At 43.2% G+C, this 21,584-nt stretch overlaps 1 protein-coding gene across 1 annotated transcript in view; it reads left to right on the plus strand.

Moving 5' to 3' along the window:
- The first annotated feature begins 6,012 nt into the window (after positions 1–6,012).
- The window catches only part of Agpat5 (1-acylglycerol-3-phosphate O-acyltransferase 5), a 37,220-nt gene continuing 21,648 nt past the window's right edge, over positions 6,013–21,584 (plus strand). Inside the window, exons 1-2 of the mRNA XM_085844146.1 lie at positions 6,013–6,523; positions 21,489–21,558. Coding sequence (XP_085700272.1) covers positions 6,305–6,523; positions 21,489–21,558 — 289 coding nt within the window. The 5' untranslated portion in view covers positions 6,013–6,304. The remainder of the gene's footprint in view (positions 6,524–21,488; positions 21,559–21,584) is intronic.

A 21,584-nucleotide genomic window follows, 5' to 3' on the forward strand; every position in this document is an offset into this window, starting at 1 on the left:
TCTTTGTGTCTATTTGAAACCACCAGCTTTGAGAGTCTGTATCCCAAAGTTGTATTGTTAAAATGAGCAGTTTCTCCTCAGATCACCTCCTTTAGCTTGTCTACCTCTATGAAGATCTTCCATATGATAAGGCCACTTCTCAAGGTGCAGAAGGGAGGATTTGACATGAACTTTGGGAGTGCACAGTTTAGCCCCCACCTGCTACTATGTGCAAAAGGCATATGGGTGGACCCAGGGAGACTAGTTCAGAGGTAGTTATAATTACACAGATAAGGAGCAACTCCTAACTCGTGTCTGAGAAGTGTGCTCACTGAGGTAGGGATGGATGTAGGGTGGATGGTGATGTTGAAACCAGTAGAGCTTGCTAAGAGGTTGGGCTGGAGAGTTGGGCATATTGCTCACTGAGCTCCTTACCTCCTCGAGATGTCAGTACGTGCAGATCCCTCACTTGAGTGTGCAGGTCTTCCATCTTGGCATGACTACCACATCATTCCTAACTTCAGTGTCCTATCCCGAGCATCCTTCAGTACTACAGTTTAAAAAGACACCCCTAACTCACTCTACTGTACACACTATTGCTTTAAATCGCTGGCTCTGGCAGGTTTCAGCTGCTTGCCTCTTACCATTGACATGATGCTCTACCAAGCAGACCTTATCCACTTTGTTTCCTAGGGGTCTGTTACCAGACTGAATCAGTATCAGGCAGGTAAGGTAAGAACTCAGTCATTTTCTCTAGTGCCTGCTGGTGTATCACCACCAGGTAAGGGATCAGGGGAATACACAGAGTAACCTGGAGGCTCTAACATGAAGGACAGGATGGATGATGATACATAAGCCTACCTCAGAGATTAGTAACTCTTAAGGTCTAAATCTGAAGATTGTGACAGGGTCATGTTTGCAATGCCTGTCAGCTGGTGTTGCTATTCTTGGAGGCTATTGAATCTTTTGGTAGAAGTCTACTAAATTCAGACAGGTCTTTGAAGATTATATAGCCTTGCTCCTGTTTCTGGCTTTGGCCTCTGCTTCCTAACATGTGAACAGCCTTAGTCTTCCCTATCACCACCAACTGAAATCCTGGGAGACCAGAAACCAAAACAAAACTTGACTCCCTTGTTAGCTCCTGGTGTTTTGCCAGGCGTTGATACAAAGTTAACAAATACCATAGTCAACTTTGTTGTTTTTTGTTTCTGTAGCTGGGTGGGTTCCATAGTTGACTTATGTAGTAGCCTTGTTCCTTGTGTTGTTAGGGTCCTGCCAGGAACTATAGACTTGAGAACTGCATCAAAGTTTTCTTGTGTCTACCCTTTGTCTTGAGTTTTAGATGCCAACTTCTTTAAAAAAAAAAACAACCAATCAATCAATCAAACAAACAAACAAAAGACTTCCTGATCCAGACACACTAGCACATGCAGGGGGACTACCTGAGCATGAGCCCAGCCTGGAAACCACAGTGAGAGTCCCTTAAAGGAAGAGAACCTCCAAAATGGCTTCTTCCATCATGTCATTTATTGATTCCTTTAGAAATACTAATAAATCATTTAAAATTTAAATAGCTTTTATATATTAAAAAATATTTTTAAACAACAATAAGTTAGTAAGAATAATGGTCCTGTTTGTTTTTATTCTTGCCTATCTCCTTGTTGTCAGGTGTAAATAAAAGACACCAGGTGTCCATATCTATCGCTGTAGTTAGCCTGCGGCCCAGTTGTTGTTTGGTTTGTGAACTGAGACTGGGAGGTGAACGCACTTACATTAAGCATCCTACTGGGCTGATAGACTGATTAGACCTTATCTGAACTGTGGAGAATGGAATGCTACAGATCAGGAGCCCGATTATCTTGAGCTATCCTTAGCTCTCTAAACAGCCATTTACTGCTCATCGCTGTGAGTGACTTAACATCCTTATGATATTAGGTCAATGCTTTTGCAATGTACAAACAAGGCTTACAGCTCCCATACCGCAAAGGCTAAGAATGTCATCAGATAACATCGGGAGCCTTATGGCAGAGACTTATCTACCTCCCAGTAGCCTGACTACTTGATGCATCAACCAACATATCTGAAAAGCAACTTGACTGATCACTTTTGTTTGAGTTACTGTAAAAACAGGAAACTGTTACCATGTTGGTATTTGGTGGTAACCCAAATCTGTGTCCCCTGCCATGGCCACTTGGATTTGGCACCAGAACAAATGAGCTGTTATTAATTTTGCAGAGAGGGCTGTGTATTTTGCATCAGCTGGTTGAAGTCAACAACAACAGCAAGTCTGGCCTCATTCAGATGTGTAGAGTAAAGGAGAGCAGTTTAGTAGCCTTTTCAAATAACACCTCCCATATTACACCAAAAAGTCAGAGCTTCTTCAGAATGAGGTAATTTTCATATTGTTACACTTACAAATATAAGAACCATATACCCTCTAGGCTTGGGATATTTAGAAACTATTCACTGAGTTAGGCAATTGAATGTTAAAACATTTCATTATACAATATTGGAAAGCCCCAAAGGTTGTGAAGACAAGTGTTGGTGATAAGGAATGCTAAGAAGTGAGAAGGGGGGACCAAAAAGGCCACTGGCAGTTACCTGTGTCCCAGATCCATTGGGGACATAGTGCATAAAGCTGTGTGTGAGCTTCCTCTAGTCGATGTGGTATGCTCTATCTACATCCTTTTTCATACTGACAGCAGGTGCCTTCCAGGTCTGGAGACCCATTTGGGACCTAGACGCATCAGTGAGGTAATGACAACAATAGCATGGTTGGTGGTCACTAAACCCCTTCACAAAGGGTCAGTGGTTGATAACATATTTGACAAAGAAAGCAGGAGCTCCCCTTGGGCAGGAAAAAGCTCCAGACCTCCTGTGGTGACTAGACAATTCTTGGGAAGACAGCCTGAAGACAGACAGACCATGAAGCACCTCACATGACAAGTACCTAGGCCTCACAAACCCTTCCCTCAACCTGCCACTGGAAACTGTAACATTCCCTTGTATTTCATTTGCTAAAAGCCTGCTGTTTTCTTGATCCCCTAATCCAGAAATCATCTCTGGTTTGCCTACATTTTTTTCTCTACAACTCTAATTGTTGGTGAGTTTCCTCCTTGGGTACATTTTGAAATACTCTGCTCCTCAGTGGTAACAGGAAGGTGTTAGTCTCACATTAACAAATATAGTCACCCTGTTAGTAATGGGGAAACAGGCACAGCTCCTCACTTGAAAAACTGAGTTAGATAAACTCCCTGGTAGGTGGACAGGGAAAGGGGCAAAGACTAGGGATTAGAGGTGGAGAATATAGGAAGATGGATGGCTTCTTCCTGGTCCTCCAGACGTGAGACAAAAGCTTGGCAGATTAAAGCAAAGGTCTTGTTGGCTTTTGTCTCCCCACCAGCGGGCCCCCTGCTGATGGACTGGTTCAACAAGTTCAAAGCTTGATGAAGACTTGTTAGACAACAGTTCTGGGCCAATCTCCCTGTCCTATATTTCTTCAAACTGACCAACCCTAAATTAGGGGAGGAAGACTCTTCAGGGGCTTAGAACATTCAGCCCTTGCAGTGTATTTCTTTCTTTCTCTTTTCTTTCTGTACGTCTGCTGTCTCCCATGTGTTTCCTCAATCCCCAATAAACACCTTCCTTCAACTGCTAATTCTGTCTGTGAGGTGTTTGAGATTTCTCTGGTGCCTTAAGGGGGGGGGGGGGAAAAACTGATCAAGATCTCTAGATTGTATCATCTTTGAGCCTCACCTTGGTTTTTGTTCCTGAAGAATACCACACTGTCATCCTCGGCAGCCAGAGGAGTTCCCCTGGATTTTAGGGACTTCAGCTCGGGCTAAACCAGGATTAGTGGATTTGATGTTGAAAAGAATTTATAGTGAAACATAGCTGGGAATTTTATTACAGGTATTTTAATGTAAGCTTAAGCATGAAGGGTTTTTTTGTTGTTGTTGTTGTAGGAAAACACACAGGTTCATATTGTTAGTATTATCCAGATAAGCTATTAGTGGTTCTCAGATTGTGCATCTAAGAGTCACCAGAACACCTTCCTATTTGTCTAGTTTTACAGCTATCTGTGTGTATGGGTGCATGCCATGGACACCTGTAGAGGTCACAGGACAATCTTCAATTCACTTTCTCCTTCCACCACATGGGCTCTGTAGATCACTAAGGTTTGTCAATCCTGAGTACAAATGTTCAGAGCCATCTTACTGTCTCCTCTCTTCTGATAAAACATGGGGTGGCCCCAGAAACGTTTTAGACAGGATTATAATCTGATAAGGGAAAAGCCACATACCCTTTCCTTACAAATGTAATTTCTACAGACATTCCTAGAAAATTGAAACTTTATGGTTGGGAAAGGAAAGGGGGGCCTCTGGCACTCAAAAGTTGACTCTTAACATTGTCAAGTAAATGCTCCCACATATGGATCATCTATTTGCAGAATGTCATAGGCCAACAGAGAGAGAACTCCTGAATTTCCAGAGTCCTTCAGGTTGGCTCAGTCCCTTCTTTTCTGATGTGTACCTCAATTCTTGTCTTCCTGAACTCTTGTTTGCCAATCGGAATCTACAGTCTATCTGTCAAACAATTCCTTTGTCTGGACTGCTCTGCTGAACTGACAGTGAACTGTCTTAACAGTTCCTTTGCCTGCTCTTTTACCTCTGCATCTTCATTAAACTGGACAGTTTGTCATATCTGTGACCCACCAACAGCTTTTTCCCTAAAGCTGGGTTTGTGGTTCAAGTTATCGTGACAGACACTCTTATAGCCCTGTCAGTTCTCCAGCACTGGCTTCCCAAGGCTTTTAAAACTCCTTTCTTCTTTCTAACTCTTTGTAGTCACTATAACCTATATATGCATATGTAAACAGAGATATACTTACAGAGTGATGTATGTGTGACCTGAGAGTTAATATTAGTAATTAAGACTGCAATAAAAGAACCTGTGTTTCCCTTAGCAAGGGCTACAGAGTAAAGTGGGCCTCTCTGGTGCCAGCGAAGCCACTGTACTTAGTGAAATTTATTGTCATTCAATACATTCTGATATCGTGTAAACTCCTAAGCACGTCCATCTGACATAGTGTGCTAATGACACGAGTCACCTGTATGCCTTATGAAGTGCATCTTAGAGGTGATGGGAAACATGGGGCAAAAGATGAAGGGAAGTCCAAGGCAAGGAAGCAGAGACACAGGCGTCAGTGGTGTGGAAAGGTAGAAAACAAGGGGCAGAATAAGCGACCTCAGGGTCACTTAGAGAAACCAACATAAACACATAAACACACACGCACACACATTTAAAACGGACTTTATACAGATCTGAGCGTGCACACTGACCTATTTCCTTCTATACCTACCTTCTTGTATAGAATTATCTGGTATCCACTAGTTAGGGCAGTGAAAGGGCCTGGGCCCCTGGATAAGTTTTTGCTGTTACTTAACTTTTCTAGTTTTCTGGAGGGAAGAGAACTTATGGATTCTACATGTATAGGGAAATACTTTTCTACACATTGAAAAGAAGAAGAAATGTAGGATATTAGGAAAACGCACAGTAGAAACAAGTTAAAGAGCAAGAGGTTATGAAAGGGCAAAAGTTAAGGCTTTGAAGGATTTAATACAAGGAGGTGACAGTCCTGTGAAAGGTGAACCAAGGGTATAGGAGACAGACTCAGCCTCATTCTGCAACAGCCAAGAGGGAAGGTGTGCTTCCTATGCACGTGGGGGAGCGGGTGGCCCTCCGGCACGCGAAGACGCTGCAGTTGTCCATAACCTGCGGCTTCGAGCTCCTCCTGTGCTCCACGGCCTAGTCGGCTCACGGGTGTCTTGCAGGGAGCATCCTCGTGTCTCCACGATGCTCTCACACGCCAGCACAGGCCAAAACCCACCACCTCACTTCTTCCCGGGCACGTCCCCAGCCAGCATCCGCAGTCGAGCATGCGTCGTGACGAAGGCAAGTGACCGAACCAATCAGAACACGTGTTACACCCATAAGTCGGCCAATCAGGAGGCACCTTATTACCTGGGAGCGTTGCCTCACCCCGCCTCCCCGCTGACAAGCACGGGTCGCGCGGAGCAAAGTGAGCACCCGGAGGCGAGTGCGCCCGGCAAGCCGAGGCGTGCCCTTTCCAAGGCGGCGAGCAGAGGCCGTCACTGTCCCCGCCGGGTCCCGGGCCCCCGCGGCCCATGCTGGGGGCGGAGCCAGGGTGGAGGGCGGCGGCGTGGCCGGCCCCGCGCGGTGATTGGCGGGCGGCCGGCGGTGGCTGAGGTCCTGGTGGCCGCGCGGGCAACGCAGGCGGAGTCGCGGCTGGCGAGCCGAGAGGATGCTGCTGTCCCTGGTGCTCCACACGTACTCAATGCGCTACCTGCTCCCCAGCGTCCTGTTGCTGGGCTCGGCGCCCACCTACCTGCTGGCCTGGACGCTGTGGCGGGTGCTCTCCGCGCTGATGCCCGCCCGCCTGTACCAGCGCGTGGACGACCGGCTTTACTGCGTCTACCAGAACATGGTGCTCTTCTTCTTCGAGAACTACACCGGGGTCCAGGTGAGGCGCGGCCGCGCGGGGCTGCGCGCGAGCCCTCCCCGCTGTCGGGGCGGCGCTTGCAACCCGGGCGAACACTTGCAGCCGGGCGAGCACGTGCCGCAGCTCACGGCCTCCCGCCGCGGGGGGAAGTTTCTGGTTCTCACTTCGGGGTTCCTTCTGGAACGTCCTGCTGAGGCTGAGTGTGTTCCCGGGTCCGCCCCACCCCCGCCCCGGGCCGGCTGTTACTGCCCATCTCAGTGCCTGCCAAAGTAGGGCACTGAGTCCGAGGTGGTGATGCTGGGACTGGCTTCATTTGCACTTCCGAGGTCTTTTAGATTAGCAAGACCTCTAGGCGCTGACCGAAGTGACAGCTGTGAAGGACAACTCCTGCCTTGGGTTCCTCCCGGGTGAAAGTGAGAGCCTAGGGAGGAAATGAATACATTGGTTACAATAGGAGCCTCACTGTCGATACAGTTCTCTTCAGCTTGGACTGGGCTTCAATGTGGGCTGATCTCTTGTCAGATTGCTTTCTTCCTGCTACTGTTTCTTTCTTTCTTTCCACCCCCCCCCCGGCCCCGTGGAGATTGAACTCTGAAAACAATAAAGAGTAGAAAGCTCTCCTAATGTGAATTCGTTATATGACATCCCATAAAAACCTACAGTTGTACTTCCTTTTTGGTTTTCAGCTTCAAAGAAGAGCTCTGTTTGGGTTCTCCCAGATGTATCTATGGCTTTCCCCCCATTTCTCAGTTCTTTTCATTCTGTGTTAGGGGGGTACTTTGGGGATTGGATCCCTTACTGGGTTTTGCGCCAGTTGGAGATTATGTCTGAGGTAGGGAATTAAGACCTCTCTGAATCACTATCTTTTTAAATGTTTTCCTAGGGAATAGGAAAATCACTGTTGCACATCAAGGTTTCTGAATATGACTTTTAGAATAGGATTTCATTCAGAATTTTTAGGAACTCCACACTGATGATTTCAAATCTCCCTCTTACTTTACTAAGTTTGTCAAGTGAATGTATGGTCTAATCGTGGGTAAGTATTTAATTTCACTAGCAGAAGGGACAAGACAGCTGGGAGCACAACTTAAAGTTGCTGACCTTGCACATGACAAGTACCCCTCAGATGCTCAGGGACCTCTACTCAAGTGCCACCTATATTCTTGCTGCAGAGAAATTCAGGATGAGTCAGAATGAAGCAAAGTTAGTGAGTTTATTGATTGGGAGAGAGGGCACGCATTTGAGGGGAGTCAAGTGCAAACCTTATTACCTCCCCCCCTCCAGGCTACAGCAGCTGTTTTCTAAGTGATTTTAGGGCTTTTGAAGTTAACACCTTAAAACTAAGATTAAGGGGAAGAGAGGGGAAAAAATGAGTTCTTCTATTCTTTCCTATAATGAGCTCTAAAAAAGAAACCAACCAGGACCTCACACTGTAGTCTTGGTGGGCAGGAACCCTTTATGTACACCTCACAGGCCTCGAGTTCACAGAGATCCGCCTGCCTCTGTCTCCTGAGTGTTAGCACTAACGGCATGTACTGCCATGTCTGGATTAAACTCTGTTAGTTATATGAAATTTAAAACGGATTCATGGTGGTACTGAGCAATTTACATATGAGGGAGAAATGTGGTTAGGCAGTAATATGGATCAAAATAAAATCAAAGTAATTAGATCACAAGAGTTTAAGATGTAAGCTTGTCTTCCGCCTTAGGTCACTAGCTATATGGATAATCTTTTGTTCGTTTTTTGTTGTTTTTGTTTGTTTGTTTTTTGTCTTTTTTGAGACAGGGTTTCTCTGTGTAGCCCTGGCTGTCCTGGAACTCACTCTGTAGACCAGGCTGGCCTTGAGCTCAGAAATCCACCTGCCTCTGCCTCCCAAGTGCTGGGATTAAAGGCGTTGCATTGGATTCTATGCAAATGTAGGTTCTTTTCTGTTTTCATTTTTGCTAAAGTTCTGAGTAATTCATGTATCCTTTCAAGTTAAAAAAAAAATCTTTGGTGTGTGTATGTGTGAATGAATGTACTGCATGCACATACATATTCATATATGTGATTGTGGGGCAAATGTACCATGGTATGGACATGGAGGTCATAGGAGAACCTTGGGTGTTGGTATTTACCTTCTACTTTGAGTCAGGTCTCTTGCTCACTACTGTGTGTGTGCCAGCTTAGCTGGCATCTAAATTTCTGGTTTCTCTCCTGTATCTATTCCCATCTCACTGTAGGAGCACTCCATAAGAGAGAGATGGGTGTCTGGCCTCGTATGGGTTCTGAGGCTCTGAATTTGGGGTCCTCAGGTTTGTGTGACAAGTGTTTTAGCTACATCTGCTAACTGCCCACACCAATATTAGAGCCTTTCGGGTCTCTTATTAGTGCTGAAAGTGAGCAGCGTGTTCCCCTATCTGTAGGGGAAGTAATGCAGCCTTTGTAAGTTTTGCTCATTTTGCTAACTTGAAATCCATTAGAATGTGGCCAGAGGGACTAGGGACTGAAGAGCTGTCAGTAGTTCAGAGGACAGTCTGCTCTTACACTGGCCTGGATTTGGTTTCCAGATCCCACAATGGCTGTTTCTCAACTACCTGTAACTCTGGCTCCAGGATAGAGGTCTGACCCCCGTGGATACTAGCCCTCACCGGCGTATATGCCTAACCCCCAGTATATATACTTCAAACATATTTTTAATCTTAAAAAAAGAAAAAAAAAAAAAAGAAAAGAAAAGTCTCTTCAACATTGTGAAAAGCCCATTTCTTAAGGCTTAACACAGCAGATTATTTCAGGCTTAGTGGTTTAGAATCAAAGATTCTAGATGAATATTCACATAGACTGTAGTAGTTGTAATAAAAATGAAATATCTTTTTCTTTTCTTGTTTGTTTATATATATATTTTTTAGACAGGGTCTCACTCAGTAGCTCAGGTTGTCTTAAATTCACTTGAAATTACAGTAAGCCTCCTACTTCAGCATCCCAGGTTCTAGCATTACAAAAATTAGCCACCACACTGGCTTTAACATTTTGATATTTTGTGAGAGAGAGAGAGAGGAGAGAGAGAGTAAGTATTGCATGTACATGAGTGTTCAGGTGAACATGCCCCTGTGTGCACACAGGGAGTCCAGAGCAGGATATGGGTCGCCTTCTTCTATTGTTCTATGCTTATTGCCTTGACATGGAGTCTCTCAACTCAACCAAAAGCTCATCATTTTCAGTGAGGCTAGCCAGCCAGCACACTCTTGGGATTTGCCCATCTATCTCTAAGTTCTGAAATTACAGGCATGTGCAGACATGCTCAACATCTCTTAGACATGGGCACTTGTGGTTCAAAATCAGGTACTGATGCAGAGCAATTTTTTTTTTCTATTGAATCATCACCATAGCCCTTTTAGAATTTTTTTTTAAGTTATTAAAAGTTAATGTGAATGGGCCAGTCTAATGGCTCAGTGATCAAGGGCCCCCGTCACTAAGTCTGATGACCTGAGTTTGATCCCCGGAACCCACACAGTAGAAGGAGAGAACTAGTCTCGAGAGTTGTCTTCTAACCTCTACAAGCTCAAGCTCAAGTACCCAGTCCCATACACAGACAGATATATAGGTAGGTAGGTAGGTAGGTAGGTGGATGATAGATTGATGTGGGCTTAGAGAGATGGCTTAAGCATGAAGACCTGAGTTCAATTCCCTAGCAACCACATTAAAAGCCGAGCATGGCTGTGTGTGCCTGTGGCCCCACCACTGTGGTGGATGGAGACAGGGGGATCACTGTAGCTTGCGCACTGCCAGCCTAGCTCCAGTTTTAGTAGAGACCCTTTGTTAGGAGAGTAAGGCACAGAGTGATAGAGCAGGCCAGGAGAAGTCCTCCTCTAGCCTCTAGGGAGTGTGCATGGCCATACACAGGTGTGCATACGCTACTCACACCCACCCCCCAAAATTAATTCATGTTTTCAAGTATTAGAGTATTTATCTTCTCATTGCCGTGAACTCCAATAAAAGCTGGTTATTGGTGTTTGCAGACCAGCTGTCCAGTGATACAATACGTGACTCCTCAGTACCTGGTGAATGCTTTCTCCACCATTATACTGCTTAAATTTGTTATTAACAATTAGAATGAACCTTAAAATATATTTCCCATGGCTTTGACTACCAATCCCCTCTGATCCAAATTCTAGTATTGATAAGATACAAGACTCTTGGGTTATTATTTATTTACAAATTAATTTTGGGACCCTGACGGGGTCTGCAGAGTAGCTAGGACTATAGAGGCCTGTGCCAGCACTCCTTGGCTGAGATCCTTTGTGTAGAGTAACTTTAAATGTTTCAGTGTACCTGCTTACGTTATAGAACAGTGTGAAAGTACTGGGAATAAGATAGTGTGTAGGTGTAAGGTGCTGCTGTTGATGTACAATGCGCAGACTCTTCTAGGGCTTGTACCTTGTACAGAAGCTCCTTTCAGCGTCTCAGAAACAAAGACTTTCTATGCAGTGGCCAAATAAACTGGTTTGCTCTTTCTTTAGCGCTGTCTTATCGAGCATCCTGAACTCTTCCTGAGTCAAGTTTGCATCTGAATCTTGCTGAAGGAACTAAATTCCAGGGACAAAATATGTTTACTTAGAGGGGACTCACAGGTTATCCAATCTGACCCTTGTATTGGGACTGAATTCTTTCCACATTCTGGAATCCACTATCGGTGATCTTTTTGAAAAAATCTTAATTGTTTATGTGTTCAGTTTTGTTCCTTTTTGCTTATTTATCATCTTTGCGATTCTTTCAAACCCCAAATTACTTGCTTTGTTTAGCTGGGAGCTGTAGAACTGTGTGGACTTGGGTGTGCCTTTGCTTAAGCAGAATAAGCAAAACTTTGATTCAGGAAATTGTTTCCCAGGTGTAGTTCTAGTCTAATACAGCTTAAATCTGGCTAGGAAATTGGCTATCGAGAGATTTACAAGACAGTTTTTGAAAAATATGGTTAAGATTTTATTTCAGTATCTTTTGTTAACATAAAACAAACTTGACATTTTGTGTTTCATTTTTGAAGTCTCTTATAAAACAATGTTGTTTTACTCTGAGAATTTTCTATATTTTGACCATATCCTTTTTCCTCCTGCAGTTCTTCCACATCTTCTGCCTGTGTAGTTTTATTGTTGTTGCTGTTTGACTTTTTTATTGATTCTTTGTGAATTTCACATCATGCACTCCAATCCCACTCATCTTCCCATCCTTCTGTATCTGCCCTCTGCCAATGGGAACAAAAAATAATAACAAAAAACAGATCTGTGGAAGCTGCGGTTTGTCACGGTGTGTCCCACAGTTCATCCTTTAGCTCAAACATCTTTACTTGCAAATGTTCCTTGCATTGAAGGTTTGGTTCTAGGCCTCTGCCTTCTGCTACACTATCAATACTGGGTCCTCACTGGGAGTCTTCTCCAGTATCCTGTTGTTGCCCTGTGTCATGGAGATCCTGTAGGTTAGGATATGCCCGACAGGCCCCTTAACACACTCCAGCAGTTCATAGATGAGGTAAGTGTTGGTGTGTGCCAACTCAGCCCTGGATCTAGGCCTGAGTGGCAGCTGAGTTGGTCAGCCTGCCAGTTCTCTTGCATACACATCACCAGGGCCAGCTCTACTGTGCTGCCCAGGCTAGGTGCGGGTGCTGTAGCCAACAAGAGGCAATGCCAGCTCTCCTGCTTTCAGTGTCCTCGGGGCCAGCTTTCCCACACTGCCCAGTGCCATGCTCTCCCTAGTGCCACAGCTGGTGAGGGGTCTGGCCAGCTCTGGGCAGTCCTTGGACAGCAACATGGCTCCAGGCAACAGCCTAGACCAGTGATATCCAAAAGGCCTTTGATGATAACATGGGCCATAGACAATGACACAGACCCCACCCAACCCCGATGCTGCAGAGTCATGGACCCGGACATGGTCCTTGGCAGCAGTATGGGCCAGGACCTCACCGTGGCCTCAGGTGGCTGTGCAGGCTGTTCCTCGGCACCTGAGCGTCTCCAATTCCGCCTCTCTTCATTGTGTAAACACTATTCCACTTCTCTTTCCCCTCTCTCTGATACTTACTTGCTCATCTTGGTGGGGGTCTCCCACTCCACCCACACAGGCAGGGGTCCTCTGGGTGTCCTCTGCCCCACCCGTGCCGTGTGGTATTGGGTGGGGCTTGTGTAGTCTTTGAACACTTTATTTTTCTATTTTAAATAACAGATCAACACTGAAACAATCAAAAACAGATCAACAATCAAACACTGAAACATTGGAGAAAGCCACATTTCCGTACTGCTTTCCCTATGCATACCTTCCTTAGGTCTATAAGTAGTCTACTGTGAAACTTTAGATTTCTTCCAAGAGCTTTTGTAAATAGATCTAATTTTGAGGAGCTGTGGGAACTTGGGAATTGACACTTCTTAATGGAACGAGAAGTTAATTCTTTCTGAATTTTCATGTTACAGTTTCTTAGACAGTGGCTGATATTGTTTGTTTGTTTTTTGTTTTTCAAGACAGGGTTTCTCTGTATAGCCCTGGCTGTTCTGGAACTCAGTTTGTAGACCAGGCTGGCCTTGAACTCAGAAATCCACCTGCCTCTGCCTCCCAAGTGCTGATGCCCGGCAGTGCCTGATATTGTGATAGCTAGAGAATGCAACACTAAGTAATACTTTCCCAAAAGGGTTCTGGGAACTTGGGTCTTCATCTGCGTGTCCATAGACCAGCATTCACATTTGCACTCTGTTTCGGGTACTGTGCTGGTGTCTAGTGGGTGAAGAACTATGGAGCTACCACACTATACTTACTAGTGGGGAGATAAGCAGTAACAAGACCATTCACATTGACTGCTTTGTGGCCTCGCTTAGCCTACCGGGTGGAGGGTAGGTGGTTAGAAAAGTTTCTCTGAACAAGTGCCAGAGCAAGTGCTTTGAAAAAGGTCCGGTGTTTGGGGACATTCGGACAGTCCAGGTAGAGGTGCTGGTCAGTGTAGTGAAGAAGTACATGTGATGAGAGCGAGAAGAAGCCTTCCACGTCTATTTTTAAAATAGCCAATGTGGGGTCTGGAGAGGTGGCTCAGAGCATAAGAGCAGGTACTGTGCCTCCAGACGACCTGAGCTGCTCCCAAGTCACAACCACCTGTGACTCCTGTTCCAGAGGGATCAAGTGCCCCTGGCCTTCTCAGGCACTCATTTGCACATGGCAATGCGCCTGTACAACATGTACACACAATTAAGTTAAAAATAAGATCTTTAAAAAAAAAAACACTAGCAAATATTGCTTTTTGGTTGGTAACAAAGCCTTTACTGAATGCTGCTGTATACCAGTATTGTCATTCATCCTTACGTGGTAGGCACCATGCTTAGCTTTTTATAGACAGAAAACAGGTCCAGGCAGTTCATTTGTGTAGTCTTCATGGCAGCCCAGTTTGGAGGCTGCGTTTGAAGACGTGTTTACAGTTGACGATTGAAGTGAGTTCACTGTTCTTGGGGTATTTGTGCTATGAAAGCACAGAGAAACAATTACAGAAAACACTTGATACCTGACATTGTTGGATGGTTGTTTACCAGCTTTTCCAAATAGAGGCAAAGGAGATGCGCTTCACTGCTGATGACAAGTTGACTCTTCACTTCAAGACAACTCACGTACGGCAGAGCGAGGCAAAGTGGTTCTCAGTTGATACTAGAGGGAATGTGACACCAGAATTGCTGTGAAGTCTTCAGGCTCAGGGTTTAAGGCCTTCTCCGTGCTGTGCTGCCCTGCTGGGCCAGTCTCTGTCCACCCCAACTGCTCCTTTTTGCATCATAAAAATAATCTATAGTGCATTTTAAACTGGTCCTCTGTACATTTAAGGTTCAGTCCAGACTTGTGCTGCTCCTTATCTGCCGTCACCATACCCTCCGTTTTTGAATCAATAACATCATTTTGGCATGAAATTACTATGTCATAATGTGTAGATTGTCTCCTATTCAAGATTGTAGTCAGTAAAAGGAGAATGATCTTCCTTTTGAACAAAAAGGGTAATATCTCACAGAGAATCCTGTTCAGGAGGCTCTGTGACCCTGCGTTAAATTTTACTTTTAAGGAGTGGGGGCTTTTGAATGGTTTGCTAAGATGGTTGTGTTTATCTAACGAGGTTCACATTTACTGAGACTATTGAATCCCCAGGACTATGGGGATATAAAATGGGTAAAGCAAGACAGTATAAAAGAATTCTAGGACTGCCAAGAAACAGAGCAACCTTTGTCTGAGCGTTTAAAAGCCTGTGGTTTTGGAATTGTTAAAACTGCAGCACACCAAGGTTTACCTTGTTTCTCCCATGGCATTTAAGGCAAGTACAGATGGAAGTATTAGGAAGGTATTTGAGTGTCTCTGTGTACATGTAAGAGGTAGTTCACAGGCTGGCAGCTTTGCTGCCATGTCTATGGGAATCCAAGGGCAAGAAATAAATGAGTTCACATCTAGGAGAGTTATATTAAGTTCCAGGCTAGGGACCAGTGTTATACATTGACAAAATAGCTGTCATTCAGGATAGAAAGAAGTTGGTTTGTAACAAAAGACAGTAACTGTGTAATGAGTTAAAGACCAAAATAAATACATAAACAAACAACTTTGGAGATAAGCAATAATGCAGCTGAATCCCAGAGTTTTGCTTTTGTTATTTATTTATTTATTTTATGTATAGCTGTACAGATGGTTGTGAGCCTTCATGTGGTTGTTGGGAATTGGGTTTTTAGGACCTCTGCTTGCTCCAGTCAGGCTTTTGTAACTTTTAAGTGAGGTTGGAGCTGTTCTTTGTATTAGTAGGTGACTCTGTGAGTTGTATGGATCATGGTGAATGTTACTTCTCTGTGTACCTATATAATGTTTTGTTTCCTTCCTGAGGGACATTTTTTACGTTAGTTTTTTTCCTTAAGGATTTCTTGCATATTATCCTTATAGTTAATATTCAGAGTGAAAAAAGGTTCTTTAAGACAAAACACTTTATTTAATTAGGGTAGCTCAGGCTGTCTTCAGACTCATTATGTAAGATGACCTTGAACTTTGGACACCCCCTTCTTAGGGGGCGTGTGTGCCAGGATTTATGTGGTGCTTAGGATCAAATCCAGGGCTTTAGGCATGCTAGGCCAGCACTCTACCAATGGAAGTGTATCCGCAGGCTTCAGATGTGAACTTTTGTGGAGAGTATTTAATAAGACATCCGGATCTTGGAGTGAGAGGCCTGGGTATAATTCCTTTTTCTTTGTCACACTGTAGCAATTCTGCCTCTCAGCCTCAGTTGAGAATGGAATACATTTGTCATGCTGTTCTGAAGACTTTAATGGTTGATCTTTACTGTCACCTTGACTGGATTTAGAATCGCCTAGGAGATGTGCTTATGGGTATGTCTGGGAGGATGTTTCCAGAAAGTGTTTACTGAATGTGTCCTCATCTGATAGGGTGGGGCCCTGGACTCAATAAAAAAGGAAAGGAAGCCGCAGGGTGAGCAGCAGCTTTTATCTGTTTCCTGTCCAGGGACACAGTGTGGCCAGCTACTTCACACTCTTGCTGCAGAGCCTTCCTACATTGAAAGACTGTATCCTTTCTTAAAAGGCGAGGCAAAATAAATCCCCACCCCCAGGATTTTTCTGTGTAGCCCTGGCTGTCCTGGAAATCAGGTCCAACTGTATCTGCCTCCTGAGTGCTGGGTCTACAGGAGTACCCACCAGGCCTGGCTAAAAGAAACCCTTCTTAAATTGCTCCTGTCAGACACTTTGACACAACAATAAGAAAAATAATTCATACAAAGACCAAGTGAGATAATATGTTATATTTTTTAGTTCAGAGAGTAGTAGGTAATCGATAGGGAGGAAAAAAAAACCTTTTGAAATAAGGACAGTATTGAGAAACATGTATGCTGATTGTATGAGTTTTGTGATATGTAAGTTTCTACTCAATTCACATGGTAATTGTGCATTCTGATCATTAATCAAATAATAATAGTGTTTACTACTTTAACCTTCTTACAAATTATAACTTTACTAATTTGTAATTTAGTAAATTTATTATTTATTTAATGAAACATTTCAAATTGGACTCAGAAAAAGACCACAGGTTTTGTACATATTATAGTAGAAGTCCCTTAGTAGGTGGAAATCCTGTGTTTCTTTACAAGGACATGTCTAGAACACGTTAAACAAAAATGAGGAGGAGTGGTTGCACCCGTTAGGCTAACCAGTGAACATGCCTGTTAAAGCCGTATGTCTTGTGTGTGAGCATTTTTTTAAATATGTAGAAAATCCCTAAAATAGCTAGTATAATAAGTTCACACGCCAGTAAGTCTCTTATTACTGTAAAATATTGTGCAATGCTATGTGCATTCTTTTATGTGATTGGCACTGGAGTAGGTTTCTTTACATCAGTATTTACCCATACAAGGTGGCTACTGTCATTCAGGCCTTGGAAAGTTTTCAGCTTCTTTGAAACTTGTGGGGTTACTTCTCCAGTTGTACGTGTTGTCCATGGTTGGCTAGACATAGCACATGACTGGCGCATGGACCTAAAGACAGATTAAAGAATTCATTTCAAATGATTTCAAGCACAGAGTTTAAATTGTACATGCACTCTTAGCTAATGTCCTTGTAGCTGCATTTTGGTGTAATTGGAGGGATATGGACTAGTTAGCTATTTCTTTTACTTGATGACAGTTTTGAATGAAAAGCATGTTAGATACAAAAATAATTTAACTGTTGACCCCCCCCCCACACACACACACTCTCTCTCTCCCTGTATGCCTTCACTCCTTGAATTGGTTTTTATCAGATAGCTGTTCCAGATTTACCAGGCATATATGAAGTAGTTTATGTAGTTTCGTTTATGCCACTGCAATCCTGTGAGGAGCAATTAGTATATTATACTTTATAGTTAATGCGATAGATATAGAGAAAGCAGATACATCACTTCTCCTTCTTGTGTAAGATGGAGGGCTGGGATTCAAATGTTAAGTCTTACTCCGTTTCTTATACTTTGCAGCCTGTGGTCTTAGTGATGATAATGTTATGAAGGGCAACCTCTTCTTCAGACTGTGTCTGCAAGGCCTGTGAATTAAATGACCAAAGGCATACTAACGGTAGAGAAATTGCCCATTTTAATGATGCTAATATTTTCACATGGTAGGAAGAAACTTGGAAGAAATGAGAAACCCTACTCGGGGATTTTTCAGGTGAGATTATGTAGTGACTAGTGTAAAAGAAGCTACTATATGGGATACCAAGTGTGGGAAAATCAGTGCTACACACCTCAGGGTGGTCACACAGACTCGGACTGACAGCTCAGGTCTTTCTTCTGAAGAAGGGGACTTCTTTAAAAATGAGAAGTTCATGTCTTCTTTATAGAAAGTTCTACTCCAGCTCTAGGCCGAAGACTGGGGGCAGAGAGCTTTTCTTGTGCCTGCTATTTCTTAACTGTTTTTATTCAAAATCATTCTTATGCCAAAAGGGCATATTTTGGGTTGAGTTCTTTCAGCAATATCATTTATATTTGAGACCAATGAGATGTTTTTCTCACTATGTATTGTATTTCAACTTTCATGCTAAACCTACGGAACTTTACTGAGATAAATGAAGAACATATCTTTAAACTTTGTAGTTCTTCTTTGCCACCGTGACCAAAACACATGACTGGGAGAAATGGTTTATTTTGCCTCCCAGTCTTGGTGATTTTAGTCCCTCACAGCAGAGAAGCCTGGTAGAGCAGCTCACTCAGTGGCAACAGGAGTGTGCTCATGTGATCATGGACCAGGAAGTGTAGAACAAAGCCAGAACTAGGGGCCCTAGTAACCTACTTCTGCCAGCTAGGCCCCACTTCCTGAAGGTTCCACCTCCCCCCTCCCCCTCCCAAAAAAGAAAATAAAAATAGTGCCACCAACTGGACAGCAAACACCCCAAACATAAGCCAGTGAGGAGAGAAGGAGGTAGGGGGGAGAAAGGAGAGAGAAAGGGGGGAAGGAGAGAGGGAGGGAAGGACGGAGGGAGGGAAGGAGAGAGAAAGAGAGAGAGAGAGAGAGAACACACCAGCTCTCAATTAGCTTACATGTATGTCATGGAACAAATTAAAAACTATGTAACCAGAAAATTATTTTATGAGTCTTTAATTTGTCTATAATGAGTCTTTAATTTGTCTGTAATTAATTAACTGAAAAAAAAAGGAAAATTAATTCCTTTCTCTAAAGACTTTAAATGGACCATTTTTTTAGTGTATGTGTGTGTGTGTCTAGGTCAAAAGACAGCTTTCAGGAGTTGATATTTGACCATGTGGACCCTAGGGATCAAACTTAGCTCATCAGGTTTGGCAGCAGGTATCTTTATACACTGCATCATCTTTATACACTTTATATCTTTATACACTGCATCATCTCACTGGCCTTAGATACGTTTTGAAAAAAAGTGGAAGAATCAAAAGTTACTTGAATAATTATAAAATATAAAAACACGTTTTCATGTGCTTTGTATTAAAAGTGCTTTGTGAAATACTTTGATTAAATAGAAGGTTCACACAATGATGTCTTTAAAAGTCTCCAGTGCAGTGGGGCAGTGGTAGTGCATACCTTTAATCCCAGCACTTGGGAGGCAGAGGCAGGACAGCCAGGGCTACACAGAGAAACCCTGTCTTGAAACAAAACAAAACAGAAAAACCCCAAAAAGTCTCCAGTGTATTTAATATGTTCTATTTATATTTATTTTAAGATTAGTTTTATGTTCAAAAAGAGACATAGTTTTACTAATACAAAACAAAGCTGTAAATGTAATGATTCCATGAACATCTGTCTATTGGAAATTATCTGGGTACTCAAGTCTGGGCTAGAGAACAGGCCATACGGGATCAGTCTGTACAAAGTATCCTTGGACCTCTCCTAGGACTCTGAGTAGAACATGCCGTGGTGCAAAGCAGCCATGGTGAGTGAAGTCTGAGGTTGGGCTCAAGACGGAAAGACATTGGTGAGGAGCCAAGAGAACAGCCCCAGAGAGAATCAGAGAATCAAGGGCGTGGGCAAACATACACTACATATCTACAGTTTTTATCTGTAAATAGTTTATAAATTCTTAACCCTTTAAAAAAATTCCCCAACCCCTACTCTGCAGATCAGACTGCCCTGGAACTCATTGTAGAAGCCTAAGATGGCCTCGCATTCACACAGTCCTCTGACACAGCTCCCCAAGTGCTGGGATTACAAGACTAAGCTACTGTGCCTGCCTTCTTAGCTTTTTAAATTTTAAAAGCACTACAACCTTGTAACTAGTTTTATACTTGTCAATAAAATAACAGTAACTGGGACTGGGGAGATGGCTCAGGCTGCTTTTCCAGAGGGACCCAGGTTCGATTCCCAGGAGCCACACAATGGCTTACAATCATCTGTAGCTATAGTTCCCAGGGGTCTGATGCCCTTTTCTGATTCCTGCAGGCCCCAGGCAAGCATGGGGTGTACAAACACACATGCAGGCAAAACAGATGTCTTTCTGCATTGCTCTTCACCTTTTATATTGAGGCATGGTCTCTCACTTGAACCCAGATCTCACTGATTGGCTAGTGTAACTAGCTGGCTTGCTCCAGGAATCCCTGTCTACACTTCACTAAAGTTCTTGCTGTGTAGCCCAGGCTAGCCTCAAATTCCTAATCCTCCTGCTTTAGCCACTTAAGTGTCAGGGATTTCAGGCGTGCACCACTACATCTGGTTGAAAGGTATCTTTGAATGGTTTGGGTATTATTAGCTTGGAGGCTAGAGATGTCTCCAAAGAACCTTACATAACTTACATATACATACATCCATACACACATACATACATACTTACACACATGCATACATTTACCTGAAACACTGCCATGGGTCTGTAGTTCTTGTAAGTGTACCCAGTGGTCCTTAAATAGTTCTACTTTATTTCTAAGAGTGATCATGAGCTGGCATCCCAATATTAACTCTGCACAGATCAGCTAACCATTGGTTACTTATTTGTTTGATTTATGTCGTTTGTAAACTTGATTAGAAGTAATTAGCACATGTGAACACACTGTGCAGTTGTCTTAGAGCAGTAGCAGAAGCCTTAGTGTAAGTCCTTGACATCTAACTTTATATTATGTAGCTGCATTGTTTTACACAGGGCTTATTAATGCCCTTTCAGTTTTTGTTATCATTATGGTATTTGTGAGTAGTTTCACCATCAGGAAGGCAAACCTTTCCGGCATAGTAGACTCCAAAGCGTTCACTAACTTATGCATACTTCTTAGTGACAAAGTATAAGAACAACTACTAAGTAAAAGCGCCCCAAAGGAAGGAAACAGATGAGCAACATCAGTCATTTCTTCCCTTCAAGTCCCTTTCTAATCACTGGATACTTAACACTTACAAAACAGAACAGTACAGTGAAAACCTGGCCTCATCCCTTGGTTTAAAAACAGAGTGTAGCCAGGAGGGTACAGTGGCCCCGACTTGATGTTCCAGCTCACAGGGACCTCTGGCCTCCCTGTTGTACTCCCCTGGCTCCTTAGCCTGCGTTTTTGTTCAGCACACAAGTGGACTAACACAAGACTCCAACACACAGCTTTCATTTGGTCTTATGCTCAGAAACCCTTTCCTCTCATTTGCTAAAATATATCCAACGGACACAGTAGCTCTCCATTTTACAAATCCTTTAATATAAAGTATGTTCATAATATTTGGGTTATTTCCCATTATGTTATTATGAATATGTCCATCTCTCCCACTGGACTGTAGAGCCTTATATATTATTAGCGATCAATAACTTCTTGTGGATTTTTCTTACAGTGATATCAATCATTCTGTCTTACTTTATGATCATTAACCTGTCCTACATTTAAGTACTTTGTAAGTATGAGCTATTTATAGTGTGTGGGGCTCCCAAGAGAACTCTGATGTTTGTTAGTCATAGATAGAGCTAGTAACATTGTGTCCTTGTCTGTTTCCTTTCACATTCTTTTTTTTTTTTTTATTGTCAAAGTAATGATTCTTTTTGTTTTCTCTTTTAGATATTGCTATATGGAGATTTGCCAAAAAATAAAGAAAATGTAATATATCTAGCGAATCATCAAAGCACAGGTTTGTATTTCATTTGATGAAATTTG

This window comes from Mus caroli, unplaced genomic scaffold, assembly GCF_978045245.1.
Source record: "Mus caroli unplaced genomic scaffold, Mus_caroli_1 scaffold_10, whole genome shotgun sequence".
NCBI lineage: Eukaryota > Metazoa > Chordata > Mammalia > Rodentia > Muridae > Mus > Mus caroli.